The sequence below is a fragment of the Rattus norvegicus genome, chromosome 9 (assembly GCF_021556685.1).
Source record: "Rattus norvegicus strain SHRSP/BbbUtx chromosome 9, alternate assembly SHRSP_T2T, whole genome shotgun sequence".
NCBI classification, from domain to species: Eukaryota; Metazoa; Chordata; class Mammalia; order Rodentia; family Muridae; genus Rattus; species Rattus norvegicus.
This window is the reverse complement of record NC_141542.1, coordinates 70,351,515-70,379,231: the sequence shown is the minus strand read 5'-3', so window position 1 is coordinate 70,379,231 and position 27,717 is coordinate 70,351,515. Positions and strand designations below refer to the sequence as shown.

The window sequence follows — 27,717 nt, the reverse complement described above, 5'->3', positions numbered from 1 at the left end:
AGATTTGCAGCTTACTTCTACCTATTGTCTAGCCCAGTTTCCCACTTTTGGTACACTCCTGACCTTTGTTAATGCCAAGCATCTTCCAGTTCTGTGCTCCATGCATCTCTCACATCCACCGTGCACGCTATCTCTTCACTCTGCAGTGCTCTGCCCTGACACGTGCCAGTCACACCCAGTTGCTTTTTCTGAGATGCCGTCTGGACCTCAGGTATCATCTCCACTGCTCTGATCGCACGCTTTAACACTCTACTAGACTAATGACCCAATCCCTACTATTACTGTCAGGTCTGTTTGCCACTGGAAGGTCAGCTCCTGGGAGCTTTGTCTCTGTTTACTCTATTTCTGTTCCACTGGCTCCTGCAGGCACTGCCCTACAGTGTCTCAGCTCGGTTTGTGCCGTTATAACAGAAGACGTGTAGCTGGGTAATTGATAAAGAGCATAGGTTTTTGCTTACATTTCTGAAAGCTGAGAAATCCAAATTCAAGAGACTGACATCTGCCAAGAGCCTTATTGTATCATCCCTTGACTGAAAATGGAAGGCAAGTGATTAGGAGGGCACATTTATAAGAATGAGAATAACAGAGAGGAAAGGAGAGAGAGAAAGATGCCAAAGCCACCTCTATGAGTCCTATGAGCCCTATGAGCCCACTCTCATGTTAATCTGCTTCTGCACTTCGTACATGAGAACAGCACCCTTAGACCTGCCCACTTTTGGTGTTCCATTTCTTATCATGTTTATTTCCAATGCACGGCCATGGGACACATTCAAACCACGGCCTTCAGAGGGCCTTTAGCACTCCACAGACCCTAAAACACATGGTTGGGAATAAATCAACTAAAATTATCAGTTTTATTTTATATAAGGACCTACAATTCTTAAGCTCGACTCAGGTCAGCCAGTTAAGGTATTCTTTGACCAAAGCCAACTGTTTTCTATCAACCACACCCAAGAAGATTCAGTTTATAGATTGTTATTTGGAGACTAGTTCCTAGCCTTGAAATTGTTTTATTTTTAAACTATGGCTAATATTTCTACTTTACAACTAGAATATTTCCAACATTTTAACTGAAAAAAACATGAACAATGAACATAAGATACTTAAACCATAAAATAATTGACTCTTAGAAAATTCCTAGTTGGTCCAGGATTATCTATACTTCAGTACACAGTGTCCTACCTCAAAAGTCTGCACACAATATTGGTGCAGTTCTCTTTTTATTTTCCTTCACTCATCAAATGGGAGCAACGAGTTTCCTGGGAAACAGGAGAAAAGAGGACAGAAATCAACCTAGGATTCGAGATATAGGAAAAAGATCCTATTTTTGAATAACCTAGATTTGACTTTTTAATACTTCACTAATAGATATTTCTGGAGTCATTTAATTTGGAATAGCTTACCAACGACAGTTTTATAATGTTTTGCACTAAGCACACACATCTGTTTTATGTTGGAATATTAAAATTTTAATATTTCACACCTGGATTTATTAGCTTTGTAATCTCTTGTCGTGAATGCTCATGGGAAAAATGACAATAGCTTTCACATATCTTGGTTCTTGTTGCTGATCCAAGACCTGTCTGGGCAACAGATAAGTAAAGGAGTTCAATTTTTTACAAATGCTTTGAAAATGATACAGTTAGTTGTCAAGCTCCTAAATAGATCTTTCTTCTAACCCTATCCTGGTTTTTAGGAGTTTTTAAAGTGCTCAGTCATTCTTTACAATAATTTTTCAACATGCTAAAGAATATAATTTTAACACATTTTTATCAAATGAATCAGAATTCTTTCCATTGTATAGGGCCAACTTATAAACTAGGGAACTAGAGAAATTTTAAGTGTTAACTAAAAAAAAATTTTTTTTTTGTATTTTAGATCCCAGTCATTTTTTAGGCTATCTTCTTTCATATTTTGTCACAAAGAAAAAAAACATAGTAATAACTTTGATAAGCTTTCCAAATCCTTAAACCATTTTCGTGGTACCCAGGGCCTTTTACTTTATAAGCCTAGTGAGCACATGTGTTGTCTTGGTTAGTTGCGGTGTGAGCGGTTTGTGGAAGAATTGGAGAGTTATGCCAAGCAAGCGGAAGAATTCTACACATTTGGAGACCTGCAGGATGTGCAGAGGTACCTGAAAAAGGCCCAGGTGCTGAACAGCAAGCTGGATGCAGCAGCAGACAAGGTACAATTAAAGGACGAAGCGATCCAATAAGACAGTCAGTGTGTTTGTATTAAGTATTCACGTTTAAGAAATAGATTCATCCAGGCATGCTGGCACATACCTTGCTCCCATCACTTGAGTGGCCGAGACAGCAGGATTTTAAGTCTGAAGCCAGCCTAGGTTACAAAGTGAGACATTTTTTTTTTAATGGATAAAACAGTTGAATTATGTTAAACAAGAGAATAATAGAAGCAATTCACATTTCTAGTCATGCTTCAAGGAGAAGCAGCAGGGTGGTTCTCTGTGGGTGGTGATACGTTTCTGTGGTGTCCTCAGCTTTTATTTCAAAGATGGAGTTGTTATCTCTGCCAGTTTGTTACCCATGGCACCGTTCAGTCATCTGCATGGCAGCTTTCCTGTAATCACTTAAAGAAACACACACATAATAGCATCTGATTGCTGTTTAGCTGTTGTGTATTCATAGATGCCGGCTTAGATGGTGCAGCTGTTTTAAAATTGGACCCATCATTGTCTCTCACTGAACCACTGTGCTCCCACACTGCTGCCTCAGAGTCAGCCTGCTTGTTAGAAAACCTGGAAGAAGAAAGCTATATAGCCTTTGCCACACACAGTGCAATTTTCCTTATATTTTATGATGAAAACAAACTATTTTTTTTTACATTAAGAGTCCTGAATGTCCACTGGGATAATTAATTTATAATTATCCCAAATAGGTCAAACATATAAAAAGGTAGAAATAAACTTTCATGTTGGTTTATAGGAGGGGCTGCACCACTGTATTCTAAGTCATTTGATTAATTGATGTACCTAGCTGCAACTTTCTAGTTGGGTACATCGTACAGCCAACTTCTTCACTGAGTTCACAACTAAGAGAAAATGTTTCCCCTGCCTCTTCCTACTTATCCTGCGCTGTGGTCTGCTTGCTTCTTCTCTCTGACAGACCTGTGACTGCTCTGCTGTAGTACACTTCTGAGACACAACACATATGTATGCATGGCACATGTGTTAAGTGGCTACTGGCATGCAGTACTTCTCCTGTTTACCTTGAATTATTATTGAATGACTTCTCTTTGCATTTCCACCTACTTAAGTCTTTCCTGAGCTGCATCAATAACTCTTAGGAATTGGACCCCTTTTTTCTGTTTTCCGTAGTATGTATCGCATGCTGCTCTTATTCAAAGCACTTAAGTTATTTCAATGAACAAAGCCAGATTTTTGATATGTCTTAGTGGATAAAACTTCCTTCTATTTGCAAATTTATTTGACTAATGTTAAGCTAGTGTAACAAAGCATTGCCCTAAAAATATGAGCACAAAGAAATAGGGAAATGTTATTAGTCTTTTAAAAACATAGATAATTTGTGACAACCTAGCTGAGTCCAGAGGGAATGTGTTAAGTTAGTAAAGCAGATACAGCAGGCTCACACTGCATGATGGGATTGAGAAGAGTAAGGTCTGAAGGAGGAGTGACTGCTGGTGCGTAGAATGGGGAGATGTTGATTAAAGCGTATGAAACTTTAACTTCAGTTAAGTAGGAGAAACGAGTTGAGTAAATTTATTACATAGTACTGTGGTCATATTGAACTATAATCACAATTTAAACCCAAGAGAGTAGCTTTTCAGGATGAGGTAACACTTAGCTGCAGTTAATCATTTCAGAATGTATACATGTGAACACTATAAATACAAAAATCCTATCAAATTGAAAAAGAAAATAAAAAGGAAATAGATTGACACTCAGTCTGTTCTCTTATTGAGTTTACTGTTAGGGTTCAGGGAAAGCTGGTGTTTAACATTTTAAACATCATTCACCTTCACAATCACTTATTTAACGCCCATCTTTTCAGATTGAGCAGTTCAATGCAGAAGAGGAAGCATTTGGCTGGATCCCATCAGTCTATCCTCAACGTAAAAAGATCCAGGATGGTTTGAACCCGTATCTTCGTCTCTATGAAACTGCTGTGGAGTTCAGTACCAAGCACAGAGCGTGGACTGAAGGACCTTACCACAAGGTGAACCCAGACCAAGTAGAAGCGGATGTTGGGAACTACTGGAGAGGGCTGTATAAGCTAGAGAAGGCCTTCCATGATTCTCCAAACGCACTGGCAATGACCAAGAAAGTGCGAGCAAGGGTGGAGGATTTCAAGCAATACATCCCTCTTGTCCAAGTGATCTGTAATCCTGGTCTGCGCCCCAGGCACTGGGAGGCCATGTCCGCCATTGTTGGCTACCCGTTGCAGCCCTCGGATGATTCTACAGTCTTCTCTTTCATAGACATGAATTTGGAGCCATTTTTAGACAGATTTGAAGGCATTAGTGAAGCAGCTAGCAAAGAGTATTCTCTTGAAAAGTCCATGGATAAGATGATGACTGAATGGGAAGCCATGGAGTTTGTCATTCATCCTTACAGAGAAAGTGGGACATTCATTTTGTCCGCAGTCGATGACATTCAGATGTTGCTGGATGACCACATTATCAAAACACAAACTATGCGAGGATCTCCTTTCATCAAACCTTATGAGAAGCAGATGAGGTACAATAATCTGTAATGTTTGTACTGTTACCTAAGGCCCTTGCATTCAACTCAAAGTTCTTCTGTGGATTGACTATGCATTCCATGTTTATTATTTTCTAATTTATTATCTCATTCCTCAATGTGTTCTCTGTGTGTGCCTATGTGTGTATATGTCTAGGTATCTGTAGAGGCCAGAAAAAGATGTAGCATCCCATCGAGTTTATTATAAGGAATGGGTAGCCTTTATTAGTTTTTATTATTATTATAAAGTATGGATCCCTTCTCTCTTGTTATGACAAAGGCATCAGACAATGTTGAGATGCTCGTTTTTATTGTCAACAGACTGATCCTACTTTTTTTTTTTTTTTCGGAGCTGGGGACCGAACCCAGGGCCTTGCGCTTCCTAGGTAAGCGCTCTACCACTGAGCTAAATCCCCAGCCCCATGATCCTACTTTTTTTAACTTTAAGAAATTTGCGACTGAACATAGTTTAAGGAGAGTAAAGTATAAAACTGAAGATAATAATGCCATTCCCCAAGTTTGGAAAATAGGTTGTCAGAGACAACCTTTGGACATCTATTGTAGTTTCAGCTCTATGCACGACAGCTGGCAGATGAGAACAAATGATTGATTTTTAATCAAAAGTTCTTAAAAGAAGGCTGCTAAATACATTCAACTCTCTCTGCTCTTCACTGTTTCAGTTTTTGTTCATTGGTTTGTTTTTGTAATGTGTATTAAACAGTTTATATTTAACCTTAAGAGGCAGACAACCAAATTAGACTGCCATCTTCAGTATGCGTTTGACTGGCAAGGGAAACTGGCTTGGTTTCTGTCTCTGGTCATCCAGCACCTAAGATGATCAGAAACTCTCAGATGGGTGTTCCCTCCTCTGTGATTGGCTGCTCTCCTTCCAGGTTCCACAGAGAGTAAACTCATCTGAAAGTGGCATAGCTAGACTCTTTTGAAGGGCTGGGCATAATATCATTAGCTAGTGGGAACAGTTCTGCATCATAAAGGGATTCAAGGAAAGGGAAAGGAAATGCTGGAAGAAACTCCAGTCAGAGGCATTCCTGACTCTCCACATGAGAAACAGCTACCTAATTCACAGATAAAAGCTGGGAAACAAAGCATTTTGAAAAGACATTTGAAATCACCTTGTAATTGAGAGAATTATTTATACCTCTTTGTTTTAACAATTGAAAATTACAAATTACTTCTTGTAAGTGAATAAGGCATTAATATACAAACAAAGCTATCTCCTTCCAAGTTTCATTGATTAATAAAACATTCCTCCTTGTGTTACGGTTTCTCTGACAGTTATAGCTGTGGGTTCAAGTCTCAGCTTGTCCTCGTTAGTGGGGAGAACTTGCACCTGTTACTTAACCTTGATAGTCCCAGCCTCCATTTGTTAAGTAAATATGCGTGCAGGGTTATTGCAAAGATGGATGAAAATGCAGATTTTTAAACTGCAATTAAAAAATGTTACTTTTGGAATAATTATGATGTTTTCACATAAAGGAACTTTATTTATTAGGTTTTCCTTATTTAGAGATGAACCAATAACCTACCGTAATCCAAATATTGCCTCTTCTGCTTATGTGCCACATTGTATTTAGGGGAATGTGAATTTCGTGAATAAATATTTTGTTTTAGGTAATGGTTACAAGTCTAAATGTTGATGTAATTATTCTTAAAACAGGCTTTCTTGAAGACAGTTTTAGTGATTTACCTTTGAGTGCGAGCGGAGGTGTAGAGAGTAGAGTTGGCAGGCAGCTGAGGGTTGGAGCACTGCTGTCCGAGACACTGCCTGCTTTGCTGTCCTGAGACTTGCTGTTCTTGTTTCCCAGGGAATGGGAGGGCAAGCTGTTGCTGCTGCAGGAGATCCTGGATGAGTGGCTCAAGGTCCAGGCCACGTGGCTCTATCTGGAGCCCATTTTCAGTTCTCCCGACATTATGTCTCAAATGCCAGAAGAAGGCAGGCGATTTACAGCAGTGGACAAAACCTGGAGGGATGTGATGAAAATGGTTGTGCAAGTAGGTAAAAGTCTCTGAAACCTGCTTATGTATAAAGAGATAACAACTTTCGTTCTTCAAAATCCACACAAGCGGTTACTGTTTCTAATAAGCCATCACTTTCCTGCAACATACATTCTCTTCTTGGCTATTATTTTAGAATTCCAAGAGAAAAAAAATGTGAAAAAAAGTGGATATTTTCCCCCTGATTTCCCTAAGACTGACAGTGCACTGAATTTACTCCATGGCCTACGGTGGTTGGCATAGTTTTACCACTGGCTCTGCTAGGAAGCCAGCACCCTCTCTGGACACTCTCTCTCATGGTGCTGTCTCTGTGCTGTGGTTGTACTGTTGCTGAAATTCACCATGACAGGCAACATCCAGCAAGCATGCCCGCTGCTCAGTTAGGAATGTCTTTCCCAGGGAACTTTCAAAAAATAAAAATTCGAAGAGAAGTCTATCCAGTGAGTCCAAAAATTTGATCAGAATGAAATAAAAATCATAAAATACATAAATCCTAGAGAGGAGAGCTTGAACTAAGGAGGAATTTAATGAAGTCTGATCACACTAAAGAACATCACATATAACTTCTAAAGGTGCTGACTATGTTATTACATGAACATAAGCTCCTCCATTAATATTTTAATCAAATACACTGTGAGATAGAGGAATTGCATCTAAAATGTCCTCACTTGACAACAATATACACATATTCACTACTAAACAAAGCTATGCCTACAGTCCTAAATACTGATCATAGTTCATCAATGCTAGCTGTATGATTTGACAGGATGATACCAGAAAAATGAACATGGGTTTGTTTAGTAGGTTTACTTTGGGTTTGTAATAATACCATTAAATATGTACAAACCAAGTTGTAAAATTAATCACAATATAGTGAAGTTCACACTTAGCAGAACCATTAGTGAGTTGCCATGGAACACTGAATCCTTTCTAATGTAATTCACAAATACAGGCTGTCATATAGTTTCCTTACTACAATGTAAAGCCCTTATATATTAATTTCATTAAGAAAAAGATTGAGTCAGGCAGTGATTGGAGTATGCCTTTAATCCCAGCGCTCAGGAGGCAGAGGCAGAGAGGCAGAGAGGCAGAGAGGCAGAGAGGCAGAGAGGCAGAGAGGCAGAGAGGCAGAGAGGCAGAGAGGCAGAGAGGCAGAGGCAGAGGCAGAGGCAGAGTCATGCAGATCTCAGAGTCTGAGGCCAACCTGGTCAACAGAGCGAGTTCTAGGACAGCCAAGGCTACACAGGGAAACTCCATCTCAATAAATAAATAAATAAATAAATAAATAAATAAATAAATAAATAAATAAATAAATGTTAAGTAGAATTTTAGTTGTTTCCACCAAAAGTAGACACAAAAGTAGATATATTCATCTCATTGGTGTAACTATATGTACTATGTACACACATATATGTACATATGTGTATATATGTAAATATAGTATTTATATATTAAAAATATAGCACACACACATATATGTATAACTGAAGGGTCTCACTTTGTAGCCCTGGTTGACCTGGAACTTGCTGCCAGGCCAACCTTGAACTTACAGAGTTCCATTTGCTCCTGTCTCCAGAGCGCTAGGGTTAAAACATATACTACCATTCCTGGGAAAAACAAACAAACAAAAAACCCCCAAACCCTTGCTTTTGAAATTTGATGAAAATATTCTTAAAAGTCCCATATTTCTAAAGAGTTTTGCACATTACTCAGTGTCTAGAAGGGGCAGTTGTGCTGGCTTGAGTGAGGGAAGGGTTGACTGTGGCCGCATGGAACTATGTAACTCAAGGAGTAAACAGCTCACGTGCTAACTCCCAAGCAAATGTGTTTGGATTTTGTTGTTGTTGCTGTTTGTTTTGGTGACACTTCATTAACGACTGCTGCATAGCAAAATTGTCTACCCTAATGGCCTTGTGTATTCTCACTTTCAATGTTAGTATCCACAGAAGGTCTTGTCCACCCATAGAAGGTCTTGTGCAGTCTCCAAAGCTTTGAAGATTGGTGTATGGTCATATTCTCTCAAGAACCACAATGAGATGGTCTGTGTGGCAGAGACCAGGGGATTAATTGCCTGGTTCAGGGGGTTTTCACTTTCATCCTTGGGGTCCTAAGAAAGCTTCTATATGAGGCGGACTTTTCCATGACAAAAATTCCAGATGTTGAGAACAGAATATCACAGATATTGCTAGTGTGATAGGCTTGACTGACACCTTGATCTCTTATCCATATAATGGCCAGTGTAAGCATGAAGTAATTTTATGTGTTTTTTCCACTAAATACACTGGTCTTCCTCACCCAAAGATCTTTCACTGTAGAAATCTCCAATTGGTTTTAGTTATTAGGACAGTTTTGTCTGTGAAAGTCTTCCCTGTTTCAGAACTTCAGGCTCATGTTCTACTCAGATCTCTCCTCAGCACAGCATAGGTTCCCACACTGCTTCAGCCATTCAAAGGCATATGATCTAGCATGGGGACAAGAACAAGGTGGAGAGATAGAGAGCAGAGAACAGCAGTAGGGGTTGAGAGGAGTGGGGTACTCAGAGAAAGAGCACCCCTAAGGCGGCTCATTGCCAAACTGACTATTCCTTTTACAAGTGGGTCATAAAACGAACAACGTCTTATTAAGGATTTTCAGAGATTTCTAACTCCTTAAATACCCATTATTTCTTTATGGGGAAGCTTTCCAAGCCACTTCTTCTGAGTATCTGTAGTATCACAGTTCATTGTTATCATGTTACTGTTCAGTGGCACACTCCTGCCTTACTGCAATGCACTATACCCCCAACCTTCCCTAGACTTCCCTTCTCCTTTGGTCTCCTCAGCTTCTGGTAGTCACCAGTCTAATCTCAACTTCTATGAGGCCAACTGATATAATAATCTACACATGAGTGAGGACATGCAGTGCTGTGTTCGTGGGCCTGGTGCATCATCACAAACAAGCTCTCGGTTCAGCCGTGTGCATGTCTGGTAGTTTGCCTGTCTTGGCTATGTAATGTTCACTGGAGTGAAGATGTCTATTCAACATGCTGATCTCAGTGTTGGATGTGTACTCAGTTGGGTGGCTGGATTACATGTTTCTTCTATTTTGAACACTTCCCAGGGACCTCCTGACTATTTTCCATAATGGCCATATCAATTTACATTCTCACTGCGCAAGAAACCTCTGGGTTTTTCCTCTGTGATTACTCTTGCCTGTTACTTGTATACTTCTCTAAGCTTTCTCACTGTGTGTTAATGTCTCTCGAAGTTTCCTGTAAGGAAATGTTTATAGAATGATCTATAGGAAAGATCTATTCTCACAGCTTCTGTTTGTCTGTGGATAGATTTATCCCTCCTTTCCGAAGGGATAGTTTTGGTTGGCAGGCTTTCTCCTTTAGTGTTTGAGATTTTCACTCCATTGTCTCTTGGCCTGACATCTGTTGAAAAGCCAGCATCTGGTGCATCAACCTCCTGATTTCCTCTACCTCCCTCCCCTGAGAATGCGTTTCATTATTGCCTTTTCAGAGCTTGACAGGAGGTGTCAAGCTTAAGTTCAACCGACCTGATGCCATTTTAACTTCTCTGCAGCTGATATTTGTATTCTTCTTTATGTTTGTCTGTTTTTTTTACTCTTAATAAACTTTGTACACCACTGTCATTCTTAAGTTTTCCTTTTAACCCTAGTAACCCAAACATTTTCTCTCTTAGCACAGGCTGCGGTTCCTGTAAGTTTTCCTCATTCCTCTTCATTCTTTTTGCTTTCCCTCCAGCTGTAGTTTGAAATAACTTTCCTTCCCACTGTCTAATGTTTCTCTAGGGAGGCCTGGCCACTCTTGATACCTGTTTACCACATTTTAAATTTCGCCAGTTCTATTTTCAACTAGATTTTAGTTTGAGTTTTATAAATTGCTTTCATCTGTTTTTGATGTTTCTTTGTAATAGACCTGAATTGATCCTGTATTTTCTTGAATCTCACTTAGTTTTCTTAAAGCAGGTTTCAACAACTCTCCATTAGTGTACACCAGTCACCCATAGCAATGGTTATCTGGTCAGTTCTTGGCATCTCATGTTGACTGCTATATAAGAATGCAATTTCTTGAAAATGTGGGTACCTGTTGATGCGTGATGTCACCAGAGCATTGGAGAAGAACAGATCTACTTCGCCTTCCTGACCTGGCTTTGTATCTGTCATTCCAGAACCTCTAGACAGGCAGGTTTATTTATTCATCTAGGTATGCTTAAATTCTCCTTTCTATGGAGATCAATATCTCTGTGGTGATATATACATATATTTTATTATTATTATTATTATTATTATTATTATTATTATTATTATTATGCCACAGTAGGCCAGAAAAAGATAGAGCATCTGGCTGAATCCTTAGCCTGCTGCCCATGTCTTTTGTTGGCCTGGGTGTGTCCTAGTCTCAAGCCACAAACCCCAGAATTATGTGTACCAATTTAGCATGCCTTTGTCCTAGTACCAAACCTGGGTGGCTTGTGGAGGAATCATGTGGCTCTGACAATACCCTAACTCTGTTAAAAACCCAATTCTTCTCACCTCTGTATCTAGCATTGTGGTGTATTCAAGAATCTCTAATTTTTAATAATGCGTTCGAGTCCCATTTTGGGTGCCATCTGTTGCTGTAGTTGGTTAATCTGCTTTAATCTCCTCAGTGGCAGTGGCAGTGGGAGTGATAGCAGCATGAGTTCCTCACTAAAAGACACCGAGTCACTATGCAGCATACACCAACTGATATGAGGCCCCCTATACATATACAGCAAAGGACTGCCTGGTCTGCCTTAGTGAGAGAATATGTACCTTACCCTCTGAGAGACTTGAGGCCCCAGGGAGTGGGGAGGTTTGGTAGGGTTGGGGTAGGAACATCCACTTGGAGACAAGGTGGGGTGAGGAGGTATGGGATGATGAACAGTTAGAGGGCTGACTGGGAGGGGGATAAAGACTGGACTGTATACAAAGGATTAAAGAATAATAATAAAAAAGACACACACAGACACACAACCATGTATTTAATCTGCCTTGATAGGCTCATTGGGTGGGTCACTACTAATTTTTCACATTGCTAACACCTCCCCTCCAGTATTCCTGTATTACAATTTACTAAACTTTATATTCCATCTTTGCCACCCTAGACACAAAGGGGTTGGGGGAGGACCCCGGGACCACACTTCCCTGGCTCTTACATGGCTCTCTCTTCTGAAGTTTTCAAGCCTGATCCTTCTGCTTCCCTGGCGTGATGGTACTAAATCCTTCTTTTTCTTCCCGGGGTTTCCTTGCCTGGGATATCTTGAGTCCCACTTCTCTCCTTGACCAGCCATTGGCCAGCCACAAATTTATTTACCAATTAGAACCAACTGGGGACAGAGACCCACAATGTCTTACATGTGGGATTCTCTTGTAATTTGGGAACCCATAATACAAACATTAAACCAAGTCCACAACAGGAATGATTTTTTTTAAGTACCAGAGATTTAATGAAATAACATAATTTAATATTTTAAATTCTCTGCTTAAGATGTTTTCAAGGACAAAGAGCATCTGTAATTGCTTTTCTTAGGGCTGGGGCTTGACATATCCCAAAATAGAGTCAAATTCAATGACTTGCTAACTTCGATTATAATTAGACAGTCTTGCCAGACTTATTCTGGGAAACATGGTTATTTACTGAGGAAAAGGAGGATGGTGAGAGCTGAAAGGGGGGATATTTGAGTGTGTTTGACTGACCCACAGTATTTAACACCTCAAATTCTGCTGACTGTTACTAGAAGTCTTGGCAGGGCCCTGTAGAAAATATGGGTAGCAATGTATTGTAATAATGCTTCTCTAGGGAGTAAAGACCCTCTTAGATATGGTCAAATGTGTTGATGTAAATGCAGTTACCGGAGACTCCAAGAGACGTGAGTGGTTTTGTTAGCCAAACAACCTCTATGTCTCATTTCAGTGAGATAAAACCACACTAAAATCCTTGATATGACCTAAGGGAAATTAGACATTAATTTATAGACACTTACGTAAAATACACCAATACCTTTCAGAAGTAGACACTTAAGTTTAGCCTTCCAGAGCAGTAGGAAGGGGACCCTATCAATACACCCAGTTGAGCTTAGTAGTGATTTACTTTAAAATCTTATTTGGGAGACAGATAGTTCAACTAAGAGTGTGGCCTTACATTGATCATTATAACGGGACTTTCTTGGACCTATCACTTATATAAATAATGACACAGAGACTTTTTAATATTTTAAAGCTTAAGTCTTTCAGCTAGGGCAGTCTCCTAGCTACTCTAACTCTACCAATCTTGGCACTATGTCCTGCCACATGGCCAGATGTCACTCTCTGCTTGGCTCTGCTCCATCTATTCACCTCTGTGACTGCTAGCTGAACCTCCCCCCACCCCCAACTTGTCAGTTCTCTCAGAGTCTCTGTCTCTGCCAGGAAGTTCCACCTTCAATTTCCTGCCCACCTATTGGCCTTCAACTCTTTATTAAAGCCAATCAAATACAATCCTAGATTGCCATAGGCAGGTGAGGAAGGAACAAATATTTATAAAATATGAGACTGGTGGTGGGCCATAGAAATAACAATACTGAGATCCAGATAGTATTTAGCCTTTTGCCTGTGCAGAATTAACAATTGAATATACAGAGACACACCTCCACAGAGTGTATCCCATAAGACCATGGTTAGTAGTATACTTGTTTAGAAGAAACAAGATTAAAAGGACTTATGTCAAGGAAGTTTGTGGAGGAGGAAGTATCTAAGGGCTCACAGACCAGACTGTGATGTGAGCGTACTTACAAGAACAACCAGACCCCTCAGAGCTCCAAGGGACTAAACCACCAACCAACGCATGGAGTGACCCATAGCTCCAGCCACATATGTAGCAGAGGATGGCCTTGTTGGGTATCAACAGGAGGAGAAGCCCTTGGTCCTGTGAAGGCTTGATTCCCCAGTGTAGGGGAATGCCAGGGTGGTGAGGTGGGAGGGGGAGCATCCTCATAAAAGCAAGATGTAAATACATAAAATATCCAATAAAATGTATGATAAAACCAAAATAAAGTAAAAGGCAGAACTACAAAAAGATGTACAAAATTACCCAGTTGATCAGTTGACATATTTTTCATTATCCAGTTGACCAGCTGGCCTATTTTCTGAATGTCAGCTAGCATCATGCAGTGTATGCACAGTGAGCTATGAAATAAAATGACTGTGTAATATATCATCCAACTTGGAGAACCTTTGAGGTCGAGGGAGCTCATAATCAATTCAGGATAAGCAAAATCTAAAACTCTTCCCATCAAGCACATTGTGGTCAATTCAGACAAAGAGCAAAGAAATCCCAGTGGCAGCAATGGGGACTGTGTAAAGGCTTACCACTATGGAGTTCACTAGCCAGCATGACTATCCCAGCTTCCAAAAGCAGATGTTAGTATAATGTTTTGGAGAGATCACCCCACCTGCAGGAGTCATACAGCCCTGAAGAAGGAGGTGAACACACTGGCTTTTTTTCCAGCGTGGAGGAGAGCAGTGATTGTCTGCAGCAGAGAGCTTTCTTTTTTTGCATGCCAAGCATCTTGGAGCACTGTCATTCATCGACTTCCTGCCTGACTTATTCCTTTTGGCTCCTTCCACACAACATTGCTTCTCCCAAGGAACTCACATTACAAGGGAAATGAGGCAATTGACTGACACTCATGAGATTTATAGGTCCTACTATGAGCATTGACCTCATAAAAAGCAGACTGGCTCGCAGAAGTAGAAACACTCATTTATTTGTGCTGAGGGAATATGACAGTCCGTGCGTATGGATGTGTTTTAAGGGATATGGTCCTTATTAATGCCAAGTATATGGCTTATGACACGGACAGTGTGAGTCTGGGGCTTGAGGCATAGAAACAGGGTTACCACATTTACCAATTCATTCAATAAGATAATCAGAACAAGTCAGCTTCTAAACTTTTGGCCTTCGTTGTTGAAATGTAGCACTGTCTTACTAGATGACATATGCCCAGTGTCAAGGAGAAATGCAGTCTGTGTAGGGACATGTCAGGGGTTCTTGCACTGAATGGGAAATCTGGATATGCTGTGACATTCCTTTACCTTTTGGTAAGGACAGAGAACCCGTACTGTTCCCATCCTCCTCCTTTTCCCTCCCCTTCCCCTCCTTCTCTGGCTCCTTCCTCCTCCCCCTCTTCACCCTTCCTTCTGTGCCTTTCTCTCCTTCCTCATTCTCCTCTCCCTCTTCTTCCTTCCCTCTCTTCCTTCTTTCCTCCTCCTCCCCTTACCTCTTCTGCTTCTCTTCCTCTCTCCTCTCCCTCTTCCTCTGCTTCTTTCTATCCCTCATAGAATTCTTCTTTCAAATTGTTAAGTTGGTCAAACTCTTTCCCTGAAACATTTTCTGTAATATCTCCAGGGAAATACCTTGCATCTTTGTAGTCAACTCACCTTCACCCTTATGAAGAGGCACACAGGCGAAGCACTTTATTTTAAATGGAGTTGCCTTTTCGTTTTGGTACCCCACATTCCTCCTCTTCCTTTAGTGGTATCCGTCTTCTAACTTGCTACATGCATGCCTTAGAGATATCTTGGGTTCAGCTTAGACCACTGCACACAAAAATTTTAATAAATCAGGTTATGGATATAAGGAGTTTTATTAACATATATTAATTATATATAATGAGTTTCATTATAAGACCTTCATGCATATGTATAATGTGCTTTGGTTTTATTTTTCATTATCCTCTCATGCCCTTCCCATTTCTGTTAGTGCCTTTTGTCTTTTCAACAAGTCCCACTTATATTTTCATGTTTTTGAGGGGATCAAGATGTTCTTAGTTTCCTAGTACAAAGGACAGTGATGTGTACCTCTGCAGTCTATTGGTGAGACAGAGTAGTCTGAAGACTAGAAGAGCAGTGTTTATCTTAGGGACATACTGTGAACAATGGAATTTTATTCAACTGTGGAGAAAAATTAAATCATGACTTTTTTTAGGAAAAAAGGGAGGATAGAACTAAAGATCATTATGTTAAACAAAATAAGCCATGCTCAGAAAGACAATTACTCGTGCTTTGTCCTGTATGTGAAATGTGTGAATCTGTGTGTGTGTGTGTGTGTGTGTTTGTGTGTGTGTATGTGAGAGAGTATGTGTGTGTGTGTGTGTGTGTGTGTGTGTGTGTGTGCAGAGATCATGAGAGGAGATAGGATAATGGAATCTTTGTGGCATGGGAGCAGAAGGGAGGACTATCTGAGGAAGAAAGGGATCAGCAAGAGGTGGTAGGATGCATGGAAGAGGGCAGGGAATTAGAAAAAGAATAATGACTTATATGTATGAAAATATCACAATGAAACCTATTACTTTGTAAACCAACTTAAAGTTAATTTAAAGAGGAATATAAGTTTAAAAAGAATGTGTTGCAATTTATGAAAAACAAGAGATTAAAAGAAAGATACAGAAATGTGTGAAAAACAAAGACAAACAAAATAAAAAAATAAAAACATTCGCTGCCAAGTGATGTTAAAGAGTCTTCTGGTCTCACTGTAATCTTTTTTGCTGGCAAAGACTCTCCACATTGATGGTACCTGCAGACCAGTGGCTTGGTGGCTGCTGAAAGCCGTGGTTCCTGGGGGAAATTCTTTACAATGCAGCAGCAATAAAGGTGCTATTCAAAAGAGACCCCTCTACAGCAGGCGGTACTGCTTGGCTTGGTGGCATGGCATTTTGTTTTTCCCCACAGTAAAGCTGTTTAAATTGGAGTCAGTCATGTCAAACCTGCCACCACTTCTTCTAATTTTATGTAACAGTGGAAACTCGATGTCTTTGGTTAGTGGTTACAGCATCTTCACAGAGAGCAGGCTACCCCTTAGGCAACTACGCTGTTGTTCATCCGAATTTGTGAAAGCATTCTGTTGTCAAGAAGTTGGTGCCATCTTGCCATGGCTTCAGGCTCTAGGTCTCTCACTATCTCTACTGCATCTGCTACTTCCCCATTCAAGTTTGGAACCCATTCAAAGTCACCCACCAAGGTTGGAAACATTTCTCTGAAGCCTGTGATACTGTTCATGTTTTAATCTCTTTTTGTGAGTCACAAATGTCTTTTAATGACATCTAGAATGGTGATTCTTCCCAGGTTTCTGATTTACTTGGTCCTGAGCTACAAAGGCCAAGTAAAGCCATCTCTGGTAGCATTGTGTGCATAGTTTTTTTTTAATTGTTGTATATGTTTGAATGTACAGGAGTCCACATGTATGCATGTGCATATGGAGGTCAAAGGTCAACTTTTCAGGTCATTCTTTAAAGACTTCAGTTTTTTGTGACACCATCTGATGTAACCAAATAAAGTGGATTTGAATCTTGGTACATGAAGAGCTAAAAATAAACACAGCCAAGACATGGAATAATAGAAAAAGATTTATTACCTATAGCAGGCAAGGTGATTCATTTCCAAAGTAGTGCTTTTCCCAAACAAACCAACCTGGGGATTTTACTCAGGGGGACTACATGTATTCATAGAGTCTTGGGCTAATTTCTTCCTAGGCATGGTCATTTTAGGGGCATAGTCCTGAGCGTGCTGATTGCATCATAAAGTTGCAGCTAAAAGCAAAGGAAAGGATGTTTCGAAGGTGGAATTAGTACAAGAATCTGTCCCTGAAGTTCCACACATTGCTTAGTCATTAACAGGAGCTGACACTGACCAAGTGAACCCCAGGAATCCTCCTGTCTCTGTCTCCCCAGAGTCAGAATAAAAGTGCTTGCCACTCATAACTTGTCATTGTTATATGGGTTCTGGAGACTGAACTCAGGGTTTCGTGCTTCCATGTCAAGCAGTTAGAAGCTTTTCAGAATGTTCTGAAATAGTGACTTACCTGACAAAATTGTCCTTGGTTTGCAGTATGGGTGTTATGTTAGGAGGCAGGAACACATTAATTTTATTGTACATCTCTTCAACAGATATACTGTCAAGGAAAATAAGATTTTGAAAGGAATCCTTTGTTTTTCCTTTAAAGCTATTATTCTTATAAGTGGGCTTAAATATTAAGTAATCCATGCTATAAGAGCACAATCACTGAGCCTTTGTTGTCTTATTCAGAGAGCACAGACTGATTTAGTAGCATCCTCAGGGTCCTAGGTTTGTTTTTGGACTAGTAAATTTTAGAGGAATTTTAATCCTGCAGCATGGCTGCTCTGGCAATGGATCAGATCCAAAGACCTTCTGGGTCTATGTGATCTGACTGAAATGCAGACTCATCATGTACCTTTAATCCTGTTGGCTGGAATATAAACATGCCCTTAGTACATACTTTTAATCCCAGGAAATAAAAGTAAGGTTAGTTTATAGAAGGAAGCACCCATGTTTGAAAGTGATGTCTAATTGAGGGGCAAATAAAGTGATGAGTTAGAGAAAGATTTGACAGAATGACTCAGAGATAGGATATGCCTAATTCTCACAGGAACAACACAGGAAAGAGAGGGCTTAAGAGCACAACACACACACACACACACACACACACACACACACACACACACACACACACAGAGAGAGAGAGAGAGAGAGAGAGAGAGAGAGAGACAGAGACAGAGACAGAGACAGAGACAGAGACAGACAAAGAACATTGAGAAAAAAGAGAGGAGGGGAGGGATCAGGAAGAGTTTTATTGGGACAGTTTTACAAGCCAGGCACAGGTGAATCCAAAAGCCAGAGAATTAGGAGCCAGAAGATTCGAACAGATTACCAGTGTTGGTCTGAGGTCAAGCAGAGCAATTCAGTCAGAAGCAGAGAGGAGGCAGTTTGAATCAGTCAGCGTGGAGAGGAGTTTGGGCTAGAACAGCTGAGTCAAACCATCCAGCCAGATTTCAGAAAGAGCTAGTAAGGGTGAGCTTATTCAGCAGTAAGCCTCAGAGACAATTACATCTAATGAATAAAGTTGCTTTTTCAGTAAATAAGTACTAGTTTCAACTTAGAATCAGTCTCTCACAGAGGGAGTTGGCCTGCTCTTTAATCTTGGTTAATCTTGGCACTGGATTTTTCTTTATAGCTGTGAAAGTCTTAGAGGACAAAAGACTGTTTTTCTTATATTTAAAATTCAGCCTTTTAGTGTGACCACCTTTACCAGTTCCTCTACTAGAGCTTATGGGTAACTGTGTAACTTCTTCATAGCAGTGGCTGTTCCACTGTGTGCTTCCAGGTCCCAGTGTCTTTCCTTAAAGATTGTAGCTCAACCTCTGGGAACTTAACTTTTTCCTCTGCAGCTTCCTTAGTGCTCCCATCTTAAAAGAAGGCTGTGGCCATAGATATCTTTCTTTCCAGACCATGGGAACCTTCTCCATGTGAGCTCTAAAACTTATTTTCCTGTTCATGTGTCCACTGTGGTGGTACTTTTATCCTCCCAGCCAAACTTTGCATTCACAGCATTGTTAACTGTTTGTCACAGCCATCTTGGTTCTCAGCCTGTCCTGGCTTTCAGCAGACTTTCCTCGTATCCCTAGTTTTTGATTCAAAGTAGGAGATATTAACTTAATTTCTCTTAAACAGTTGTAAGGTTATTAATTGGCTAGTTTCAACACTGCTGTGTGTGAGGGGTAGGGGAGCAGCCCGATTGATTAAGTTGCTGTTTTATGTGGTGTAAGTCATGCTGCTTAACATGTTAGGATAGTAATACCAGAGATCAATGATCTCAGATCTCCACAGCAGGGGTAATAATAAAGGCTTGACATATTGTGGGAACTACAAAAACATGACACCAGGACCATAAGTGAACGAATCCTACTGAAAATATGATGGGAATGGAACTGCTTGGCACAGGTCATTACAGACTGTTCATTCGCAACATCTTCCCAGTGTAAGAACGATGTGAAAGAATGTGAAGAGTGTGTAGCTTTTCAATCATTACCTGTTATATGTTTTGTGCTCTTCAATGTCTGTGGAGTCTGGGATCCTTGTTAGGTTTGCTGCCCCAAGAAGTGACTGACACAGAGCTGGAGGCCTTTGAGAGATAGCTGTTGAATAATCAGGACTGATCCTGGAATTATTGCTAGTTCTAAAGATTTCTGAGTTTATTCTGAAAAATCTCTGAAAATTCAATTTTAGGTAAATGGTCCCTGGGATCTATATTAATATTCTGGGTCTTAAAGATTTCCAATTCCTGACAGAACTGGAGTCTCAGAGTTGGGCGAGCCTTACAGGTCTGTGTGGTCAGCAGGCCTTACTACTCCAAGTGCTAGAGCTTTAATGAGGTCCTTACCAGTTCTCTGTTGTCCGAGGATTAGGATGAGGAAGGTAATTCCTCCAGAAGCTTACTAAGTGGTTAGAGCTTAATTCCATTACGTATATACGTGTTACATTTCCTGTAAGTCTCCTGGCAGCAGAGATAAGAAATCATTCTCCATTGGCCAAAACGAAAGAAAGCTTCAGGCTCCTCAGGTCATTTGGTCTGGACATGTCAGTGAACTTTATCAGTCCTCATTTGGGCTTTTCAGAACGGTGATGGTTATGAACACACACACACACACACACACACACACACACACACACACACACACACTATAAAACCATTTCCTTAACAAAAAATTATGCATAAAGGATCAAAGGAAACCATACTAAATTTGAAATTTCTAGTAACATCTTACTAAAGTACCTTGCTATGTATCTAAGCTAATCATTGGCAGCCAGGCAGTGTGTGGCAGGCCCAATGTTCTTTGATTTCTCTGTCTTTATGCCAAATTTGAGAAAGAGCTCTCTTCCCCATTTGAAGCATAGAGATTAAACACATGATATGTGATTGGGGAGGTACAAGGGAGTAGAGGGCAGGGTAGAAGTCAGCGTGTCTGACTGGGGGGCTTGCTTTATCCAAGCCATCCTTCTCTGAGTCCAACTTTGTGTGAGTTATCTTTCAGGCATGTGAGGATACCTTTCTGTGCTTTTAGTCCATATGCAAATATGTACAGACCATTTGGAAGTTTGTACTTGAATCAGAGTCGTTGAGCTAACCAGGCTAAGTAAAATTGACCTCAAAACTCAGAACAGCTTTAGCATACATATCTAATTCAAAGCCTTGTATTGTCTCAAATTCTGAAGCTTTTAGTTTGGATTTTTGACTTTCAGATTTAAGATGTTCAACCAGTAAGGTACATACAAATATTTTACAACCCACAAAGCTTTGAACTTTAAAACATGTCTGTTCCTACGCATTTCAGATGGGAGATGGTCAGCTTATCAACTGTACCTAAATGGGTTTTTTTGGAGGGGAAGCTTACTTGGTGTTGATCAGAGATTGTAATATTTACTGAGCAAAGGCCAGTTATTCTAAAAGTTGAACATCATCACTTTCAAATATAAGGCCTAAAATAGTCAAATTATAGTAAGCTACCGAAGTTCAAACCAAACAATTATTGTAAATTTGTGAAAGAAAAATTTCCCTTTTATTAGTGGTATTTTTTTTTTTTCAGTCAAGAAAAGCACATTTTCTTCCAGATGGTGGCGCTCAAAGAACACTATTTTGGATTTTAGATTTAGATTTATAATAGCACTTGTCCACACTGCATGACTCGCACATTTAAAAATTACATCCGGAGCCCACCCCCACCCCTCTGTGTGTGTGTGTGTGTGTGTGTGTGTGTGTGTGTGTTTGTGTGTGTGTGTGTGTGTGTGTGTGAGAGAGAGAGAGAGAGAGAGAGACAGACAGACAGACAGATAGACAGACAGAGACAGAGAGGCAGAGGGACAGAGACAGAGACAGAGACAAAGGAGAGCGATGGAGAGAGGGAGTATTAAATGTCTATTTGAAACACAAAATCTTCTGCAAATAGCAATGAAATGCCTTTAAAATTTGGAGGTTCCTTAATCTCTCATTGCGCGTGTTTCATATTTTTATTGATGAAACAGGTATTAATGACAGTTATTTTTCTTTGCTAAATCACTGTGGTTTTGTTACATCATCATAATTCAACACAAAACAAACCATGCCACTTTTCCAGCAGTGTTCTAATTATTAAACAAAAGTCCTGAGTGGTGGCATAAGAAAGGCTGCATGCTGGCACACAGGAGGCAGAAGTCCAAGGCCCATGAGGAGCTCCAGGATGGCTGCACGGCAAATTTGAGGCCAGAAATAAAAAAGAAGAAAAGCTAAGAGCATAGTAACAAAAATGATGTATGTGAGACTCTTGAAAGGAAGTTTTCTTTTTGCTGGTGCTGGGAATTGAAACCAAGGCCTTGCATGTGCTTAAGAATGATTTAGACCCTTCTCTAGTCCTAGAATAAAATTTATATGTGAAACAATTTTCAACTGATATTTTGGTATAACTTTTAGTCATGGTTATTAAAAAATTATTAGTTAATCTTAAAATTCAGTGTTTAATTCTTTTTATTTATTTACATTTCAAATAAATAAAACTTTTCCCAGTTTCCTGTCCATAAACCCACTATCCCATCCCACCTCCCCCTGCTTCTATGAGGGTGCTCCCCTTCCCACCACCCTACCCACTCCCTCCCTCCTCCCTGCCCTGGCACTCTTGTAAACTGGGGCATCAAGCCTTCACAGGACCAAGGACCTCTCCTCCCATTAATGCCCTACAAGACCATCCTCTGCTACATTTGTGGCTGGAGCCATGGCTTGCTCCATGTATACTCTTTAGTTGGTCGTTTCGTCCCTGAGAGCTCTGGGGCATCTGGTTGGTTGGTATTGGTGTTCTTCCTATGGGGTTGCAAACTCCTTCACCTCCTTCAGTCTTTTCTCTAGCTCCTCTATTGGGGTCTCCGTACTCAGTCCAATGGTTGGCTGTGACTATCAACCTGTGTATTTGTCAGGCTCTGGCAGAGTCTCTCAGGAGGCAGCTATATAAGGCTCCGGTCAGCAAGCACTTCTTGTCATCTGCAATAGTGTCTGGAATGGTGTCTGTGTTATGGATGGATCCCCAGGTGGGGCAGTTTCTGGATGACCTTTGCTTCAGTCTCTCCTTCACACTTTGTCACCATATTTCCTTTAGACAGGAGCAATTCTGGGTTTAAAAATTTGGAGATGAATGGGTGGCTCCAACCCTTAGCCAGGAGCCTTGCCTAACCCGTAGATATGGTCTCTACAGGTTCTCCCTCCCCTTTGTTGTACATTTCAGCCTGTCTTACCCTCCTTGGATCCTGGGAGCCTCTTGCTTTCCATGTGGGACTCACTCACAGTTCCCCTCTCCCATTGCTACACATCAAATTCCTGTAACAGTATCATCCCAGTGTTCTCCCATACCTAATTCTGCCCTCCCTTACCCCTCCCCCTCCTCTCTTCTTCCAAAGTTCCTCCTACCCTCTACTTCTTGTGATTATTTTGTTCCTCCTTCTAAGAAGGACTGCAGCATCCACACTTTTGTCTTCCTTCCTCTTGAGCTTCATGTGGTCTGTGAAATGTATCTTGGATATTTCAAGCTTTTGGGCTAATATCCACTTTTCAGTGAGTGCATACCATGTGTGTTCTTCTGTGATTGGCTTACCTCACTCAGGATGATATTGTCTAGTTCCAACAATTTGCCTAAGAATTCCATGCAGTCATTGTTTTTAATAGCTGAGTAGTACTCCATTGTGTAGATGTGCTACATTTTCTGTGTCCATTCCTCTGTTGAAGGACATTTGGGTTCTTTCCAACTTCTCGCTATTATATATAAGGCTGCTATGAACATAGTGGAGCAAGTTCCTTGTTATATTTTGGAGCATCTTTTGGGTATATGCCCAGGAGTGGTATAGCTGGTTCCTTGGGTAATACTATGTCCAGTTTTCTGAGGAGCCTCCAGACTGATTTCCAGAGTGGTTGTACCAGTCTGCAATCCCACCAACAATGGGGAAGTGTTTCTCTTTCTCCACATCTTCGGCAGCATCCGTTGTCACCTGAGTTTACCTTAGCCATTCTGACTGCTGTGAGGTGGAATCTCAGGATTGTTTTTATTTACATTTCCCTGATGACTAAGGATGTTGAACATTTCTTCGGGTACTTCTCAGCCATTCGATATTCCTCAGCTGGGAATTCTTTGTTTAACTCTGTACCCCATGTTTTAATAGGGTTATTTGATTCTCTGGATTCTAACTTCTTGAACTCTTTGTAAATATTGGATATTAGCCCTCTATGGGATGTAGGATTGGTAAAGATCTTTTCCCAATCTGATGGTTGCCGTTTTGTTCTATTGACAGTGTCCTTTGCCTTACAGAATCACTGCAATTTTATGAGGTCCCATTTGTCGATTTTTGATCTTAGAGCATAAGCCATTGGTGCTCTGTTCAGGAAATTTTCTCCAGTGCCCATGTGTTCAAGCTTCTTTCCCACTTTCTCTTCCATTAGTTTCAGTGTATCTGGTTTTATATGGAGGCCTTTGACCTTCTTGGACTTAAGCTTTACAAAGAGATTAGAATGGATCAATTTGCATTTTTCTACATGCTGAACCAGCACCATTTGTTGAAAATGCTGTCTTTTTTTTTTTTCCATTGGATGGTTTTAGCTCCTTTGTCAAAGATCAAGTGACCATAGGTGTGTGGGTTCCATTCTGGGTCTTCAATTATATTCCATTGACCTACATGCTTGTCTCTGTATCAATACAATGCAGTTTTTTGTTTTTGTTTTTTTTAATCACTATTGTTCTGTAACATAGCTTGAAGTCAGGAATGGTGATTCCCCCAGAAGTTCTTTAGAGAATAGTTTTCACTATCCTGGAGAATTTTCAAATTGCTCTTTCTAACTCTTTGAAGAATTGAGTTAGAATTTTGATGAGAATTCCATTGAATCTCTAGATTGCTTTTGGCAAGATGGCTGTTTTTACACGATTAGTCCTGCCAATCCATGAGCATGGGAGATTTTTCCATCTTCTGAGATCTCAATTTCTTTCTTCAGAGACTTGAAGTTCTTGTCATACAGATCTTTCACTTGCTTGGTTAGAGTCACACAGAGGTATTTTATGTAATTTGTGACTATTGTGAAGGGTGTCATTTCCCTAATTTCTTTCTCAGCATGTTTGTCTTTTGAGTAGAGGAAGGCTACTGATTTGTTCGAGTTAATTTTATACCCTGCCACTTTGCTGAAGTTGTTCATCAGGTTTAGGAGTTCTCTGGTGGAATTTTTGGGGTCACTTAAATATACTATCATGTTATCTTCAAATAGTGATATTTTGACTTCATCTTTTCCAAGTTACATCCCTCTGACCTCCTTTTGTTGTTTGATTGCTCTAACTAGGACTTTGAGTACTATATTCAATAAGTAGGGAGAGAGTGGGCAGTCTTGTCTAGTCCCTGATTTTAGTGGGATTGCTTCAAGTTTCTCTCCATTTAATTCGATGTTGGCTACTGGTTTGCTGTATATTGCTTTTACTATGTTTCAGTATGGGCCTTGACTTCCTGATCTTTCCAAGACTTTTAACATGAAGGGGTGTTGAACTTTGTCAAATGCTTTCTCAGCATCTACTGAGATGATCATGTTTTTTTTTCTTTGAGTTTGTTTATATAGTGGATTATATTGAAGAATTTCTGTATATTGAACCATCCCTGCATCCCTGGAATGAAGCTTACTTGATCATGATGGATAATCATTTTGATGTGTTCTTGGATTTGGTTTTTGAGAATTTTATTGAGTATTTTTGTATTGATATTCATAAAGGAAATTTGTCTGAAGTTCTCTTTCTTTGTTGGGTCTTTGTGTGGTTTAGGTATAAGCACAATTGTATCTTCATAGAAGGAATTTGATAGTGCTCTGTCTGTTTCTATTCTGAGGAATAGTTTGTACAGTATTGGTATGAGGTTTTCTATGAAGATCTGATAGAATTCTGCACTGAACCCATCTGGTCCGGGGCTTTTATTTTTGGTTGGGAAATTTTTAATAACTGCTTGTATTTCTTTAGGGGTTATGGGATTCTTTAGATGATTTATCTGATCCTGATTTAACTTTGGTACCTGTTATCTGTCTAGAAAATTGTCCATTTCATTCAGATTTTCCAGTTTTGCTGATTACAAGTTTTTATAGTAGGATCTGATGTTTTACTTTAATTTCCTTGGTTTCTGTTGTTATGTCTTTGTTTTCATTTCTGATTTTCTTAATTTGGATACTTTGTGCCCACGGTTAGTCTGGTTAAGGGTTTATCTATGTTGGTAATTTTTTCAAATAACCAACTCCTAGTTTTGTTGATTTTTTTGTATAGTTATTTTTGTCTCTACTTGGTTGATTTCAGTTCTGAGTTTGATTATTTCCTGCCATCTACTCCTCTGAGCATATTTGCTTCCTTTTGTTCTAAAGCTTTTGGGTGTGCTGTTAGTGTATGCTCTCTCCAGTTTCTTTTTGGAAGCACTCAGGGATAAGAGTTTTCCTCTTAGCACTGCTCTCATTGTGTCCCATAAGTTTGGGTATGTGTGTCTTCTTTTCATTAAATTCTAAAATGTCTTTAATTTCTTTATTTCTTCCTTGACCAAGTTATCATTGAGTATAGCATTGTTCAGCTTCCCTGTATATGTGGGCTTTTTTTGTTTTTGTTGTTATTGAAGACCAGCCTTAGTCCATGGTGATCTGGTAGGATGCATGGGATTATTTCAATCTTCTTGTATCTGTTGCAGACTGCTTTGTGCCTGATTATATGGTCAATTTTGGACAAGGTATCCTGAGGTGCTGAGAAGAAGGTATATTCTTTTGTTTTAGGATGAAATGTTCTTCAGATATCTTAAATCCATTTGGTTCATAACTTCTGTTACTTTCATTGTATCTTTGTTTAGTTTCTGCTTCCATGATCTGTCCATTGATGAGAGTGGGATGTTGAAGTCTCCCACTATTATTGTATGTAGTACAATGTGTGCTTTGAGCTTTAGTAAAGCTTCTTTTATGAATGTGGATGCCCTTGCATTTAGAGAATAGATGTTCAGAATTGAGAGTTCATCTTGGTAGATTTTTTCCTTTGATGAGAATGAAGTGTCTTTACTTATTTATTTATTTTTTGATAACTTTGGTTGAAAGTCTATTTTATTTTGTATTAGAATGGCCACTCCAGCTTGTTTCTTCAGACCATTTGCTTGGAAAATTGTTTTTCAGCCTTTCACTCTGAGGTAGTGTCTGTCTTTGCCACTGAGGTGCATTTCCTGTATGTAGCAAAATGCTGGGTCCTGTTTACAGATCCAGTCTGTTAGTTTATGTCTTTTTATTAGGGAATTGAATCCATTGGTGCTAGGGGATACTAAGGAAAAGTGATTGTTGCTTCCAGTAATTTTTGTTGTTAGAGGTGGAATTATGTTTGTTTGGCTATATTCATTTTGATTTTTGAAAGATTAATTTCTTGCTTTTTCTAGGATGTAGTTTCCCTCCTTTGTTGAAGTTTTCCATCTATTATGCTTTGTGGGGCTGGATTAACAGAAAGATATTTTTTACTCTTAAAATGGCATCCTTTTGTTTGCATTTCATGTAACCTTCTTAGAATGTCCTATTACTTTCCTGTTTGCAGTGGGAAGTTGGGAACACCGTGGCTTGAATATAGACAACATGATTTTTATGTGAAAGAACTTGGCAGGCTATTCAGCACTACCATTTTCAATGTTCCCATAATGTTTGTTCTATTAGATGAAAAATTTCAACTATAATGTAAATAGAAATAAAATTAAGAACTAATAGTTTTAATTGCATGCGCTGCACTGGGTAGTTTTTTCTCAAATTTATACAAACTAAATTCTCCTGGAAAAAGAGAATCTCCACTGAACAATTGCCTTTCTCAGACTGGCCTCTGAGCATGATTGTGGGGTATTTTCTTGAGTAATTATTGATGTGGGAGGGTCCAGCCCACTGTGGGCAATCTCTCTCTCTCTCTCTCTCTCTCTCTCTCTCTCTCTCTCTCTCACACACACACACACACACACACACACACACACACACACACACACGGTCACTTGGTCCTGAGTTGGGTAATAAACCAGGTTATACAAGCCTTGAGAGATAGCACTCCTCCATGGTCTAAGGTGCAGTTCCTGTGCTCAGGTTTCTGCTGAGTTCC

The 27,717-nt window shown here is 39.9% G+C and overlaps 1 protein-coding gene across 1 annotated transcript in view; it reads left to right on the top strand.

Annotated features, from left to right (window-relative positions):
- Positions 1-27,717, top strand: part of Dnah7 (dynein, axonemal, heavy chain 7) — a 305,586-nt gene that overhangs the window by 56,848 nt on the left and 221,021 nt on the right. Inside the window, 3 exon segments of the mRNA NM_001419550.1 lie at positions 2,039-2,185; positions 4,032-4,717; positions 6,547-6,733. Of these exon segments, the coding sequence (NP_001406479.1) occupies positions 2,039-2,185; positions 4,032-4,717; positions 6,547-6,733 (1,020 nt within the window).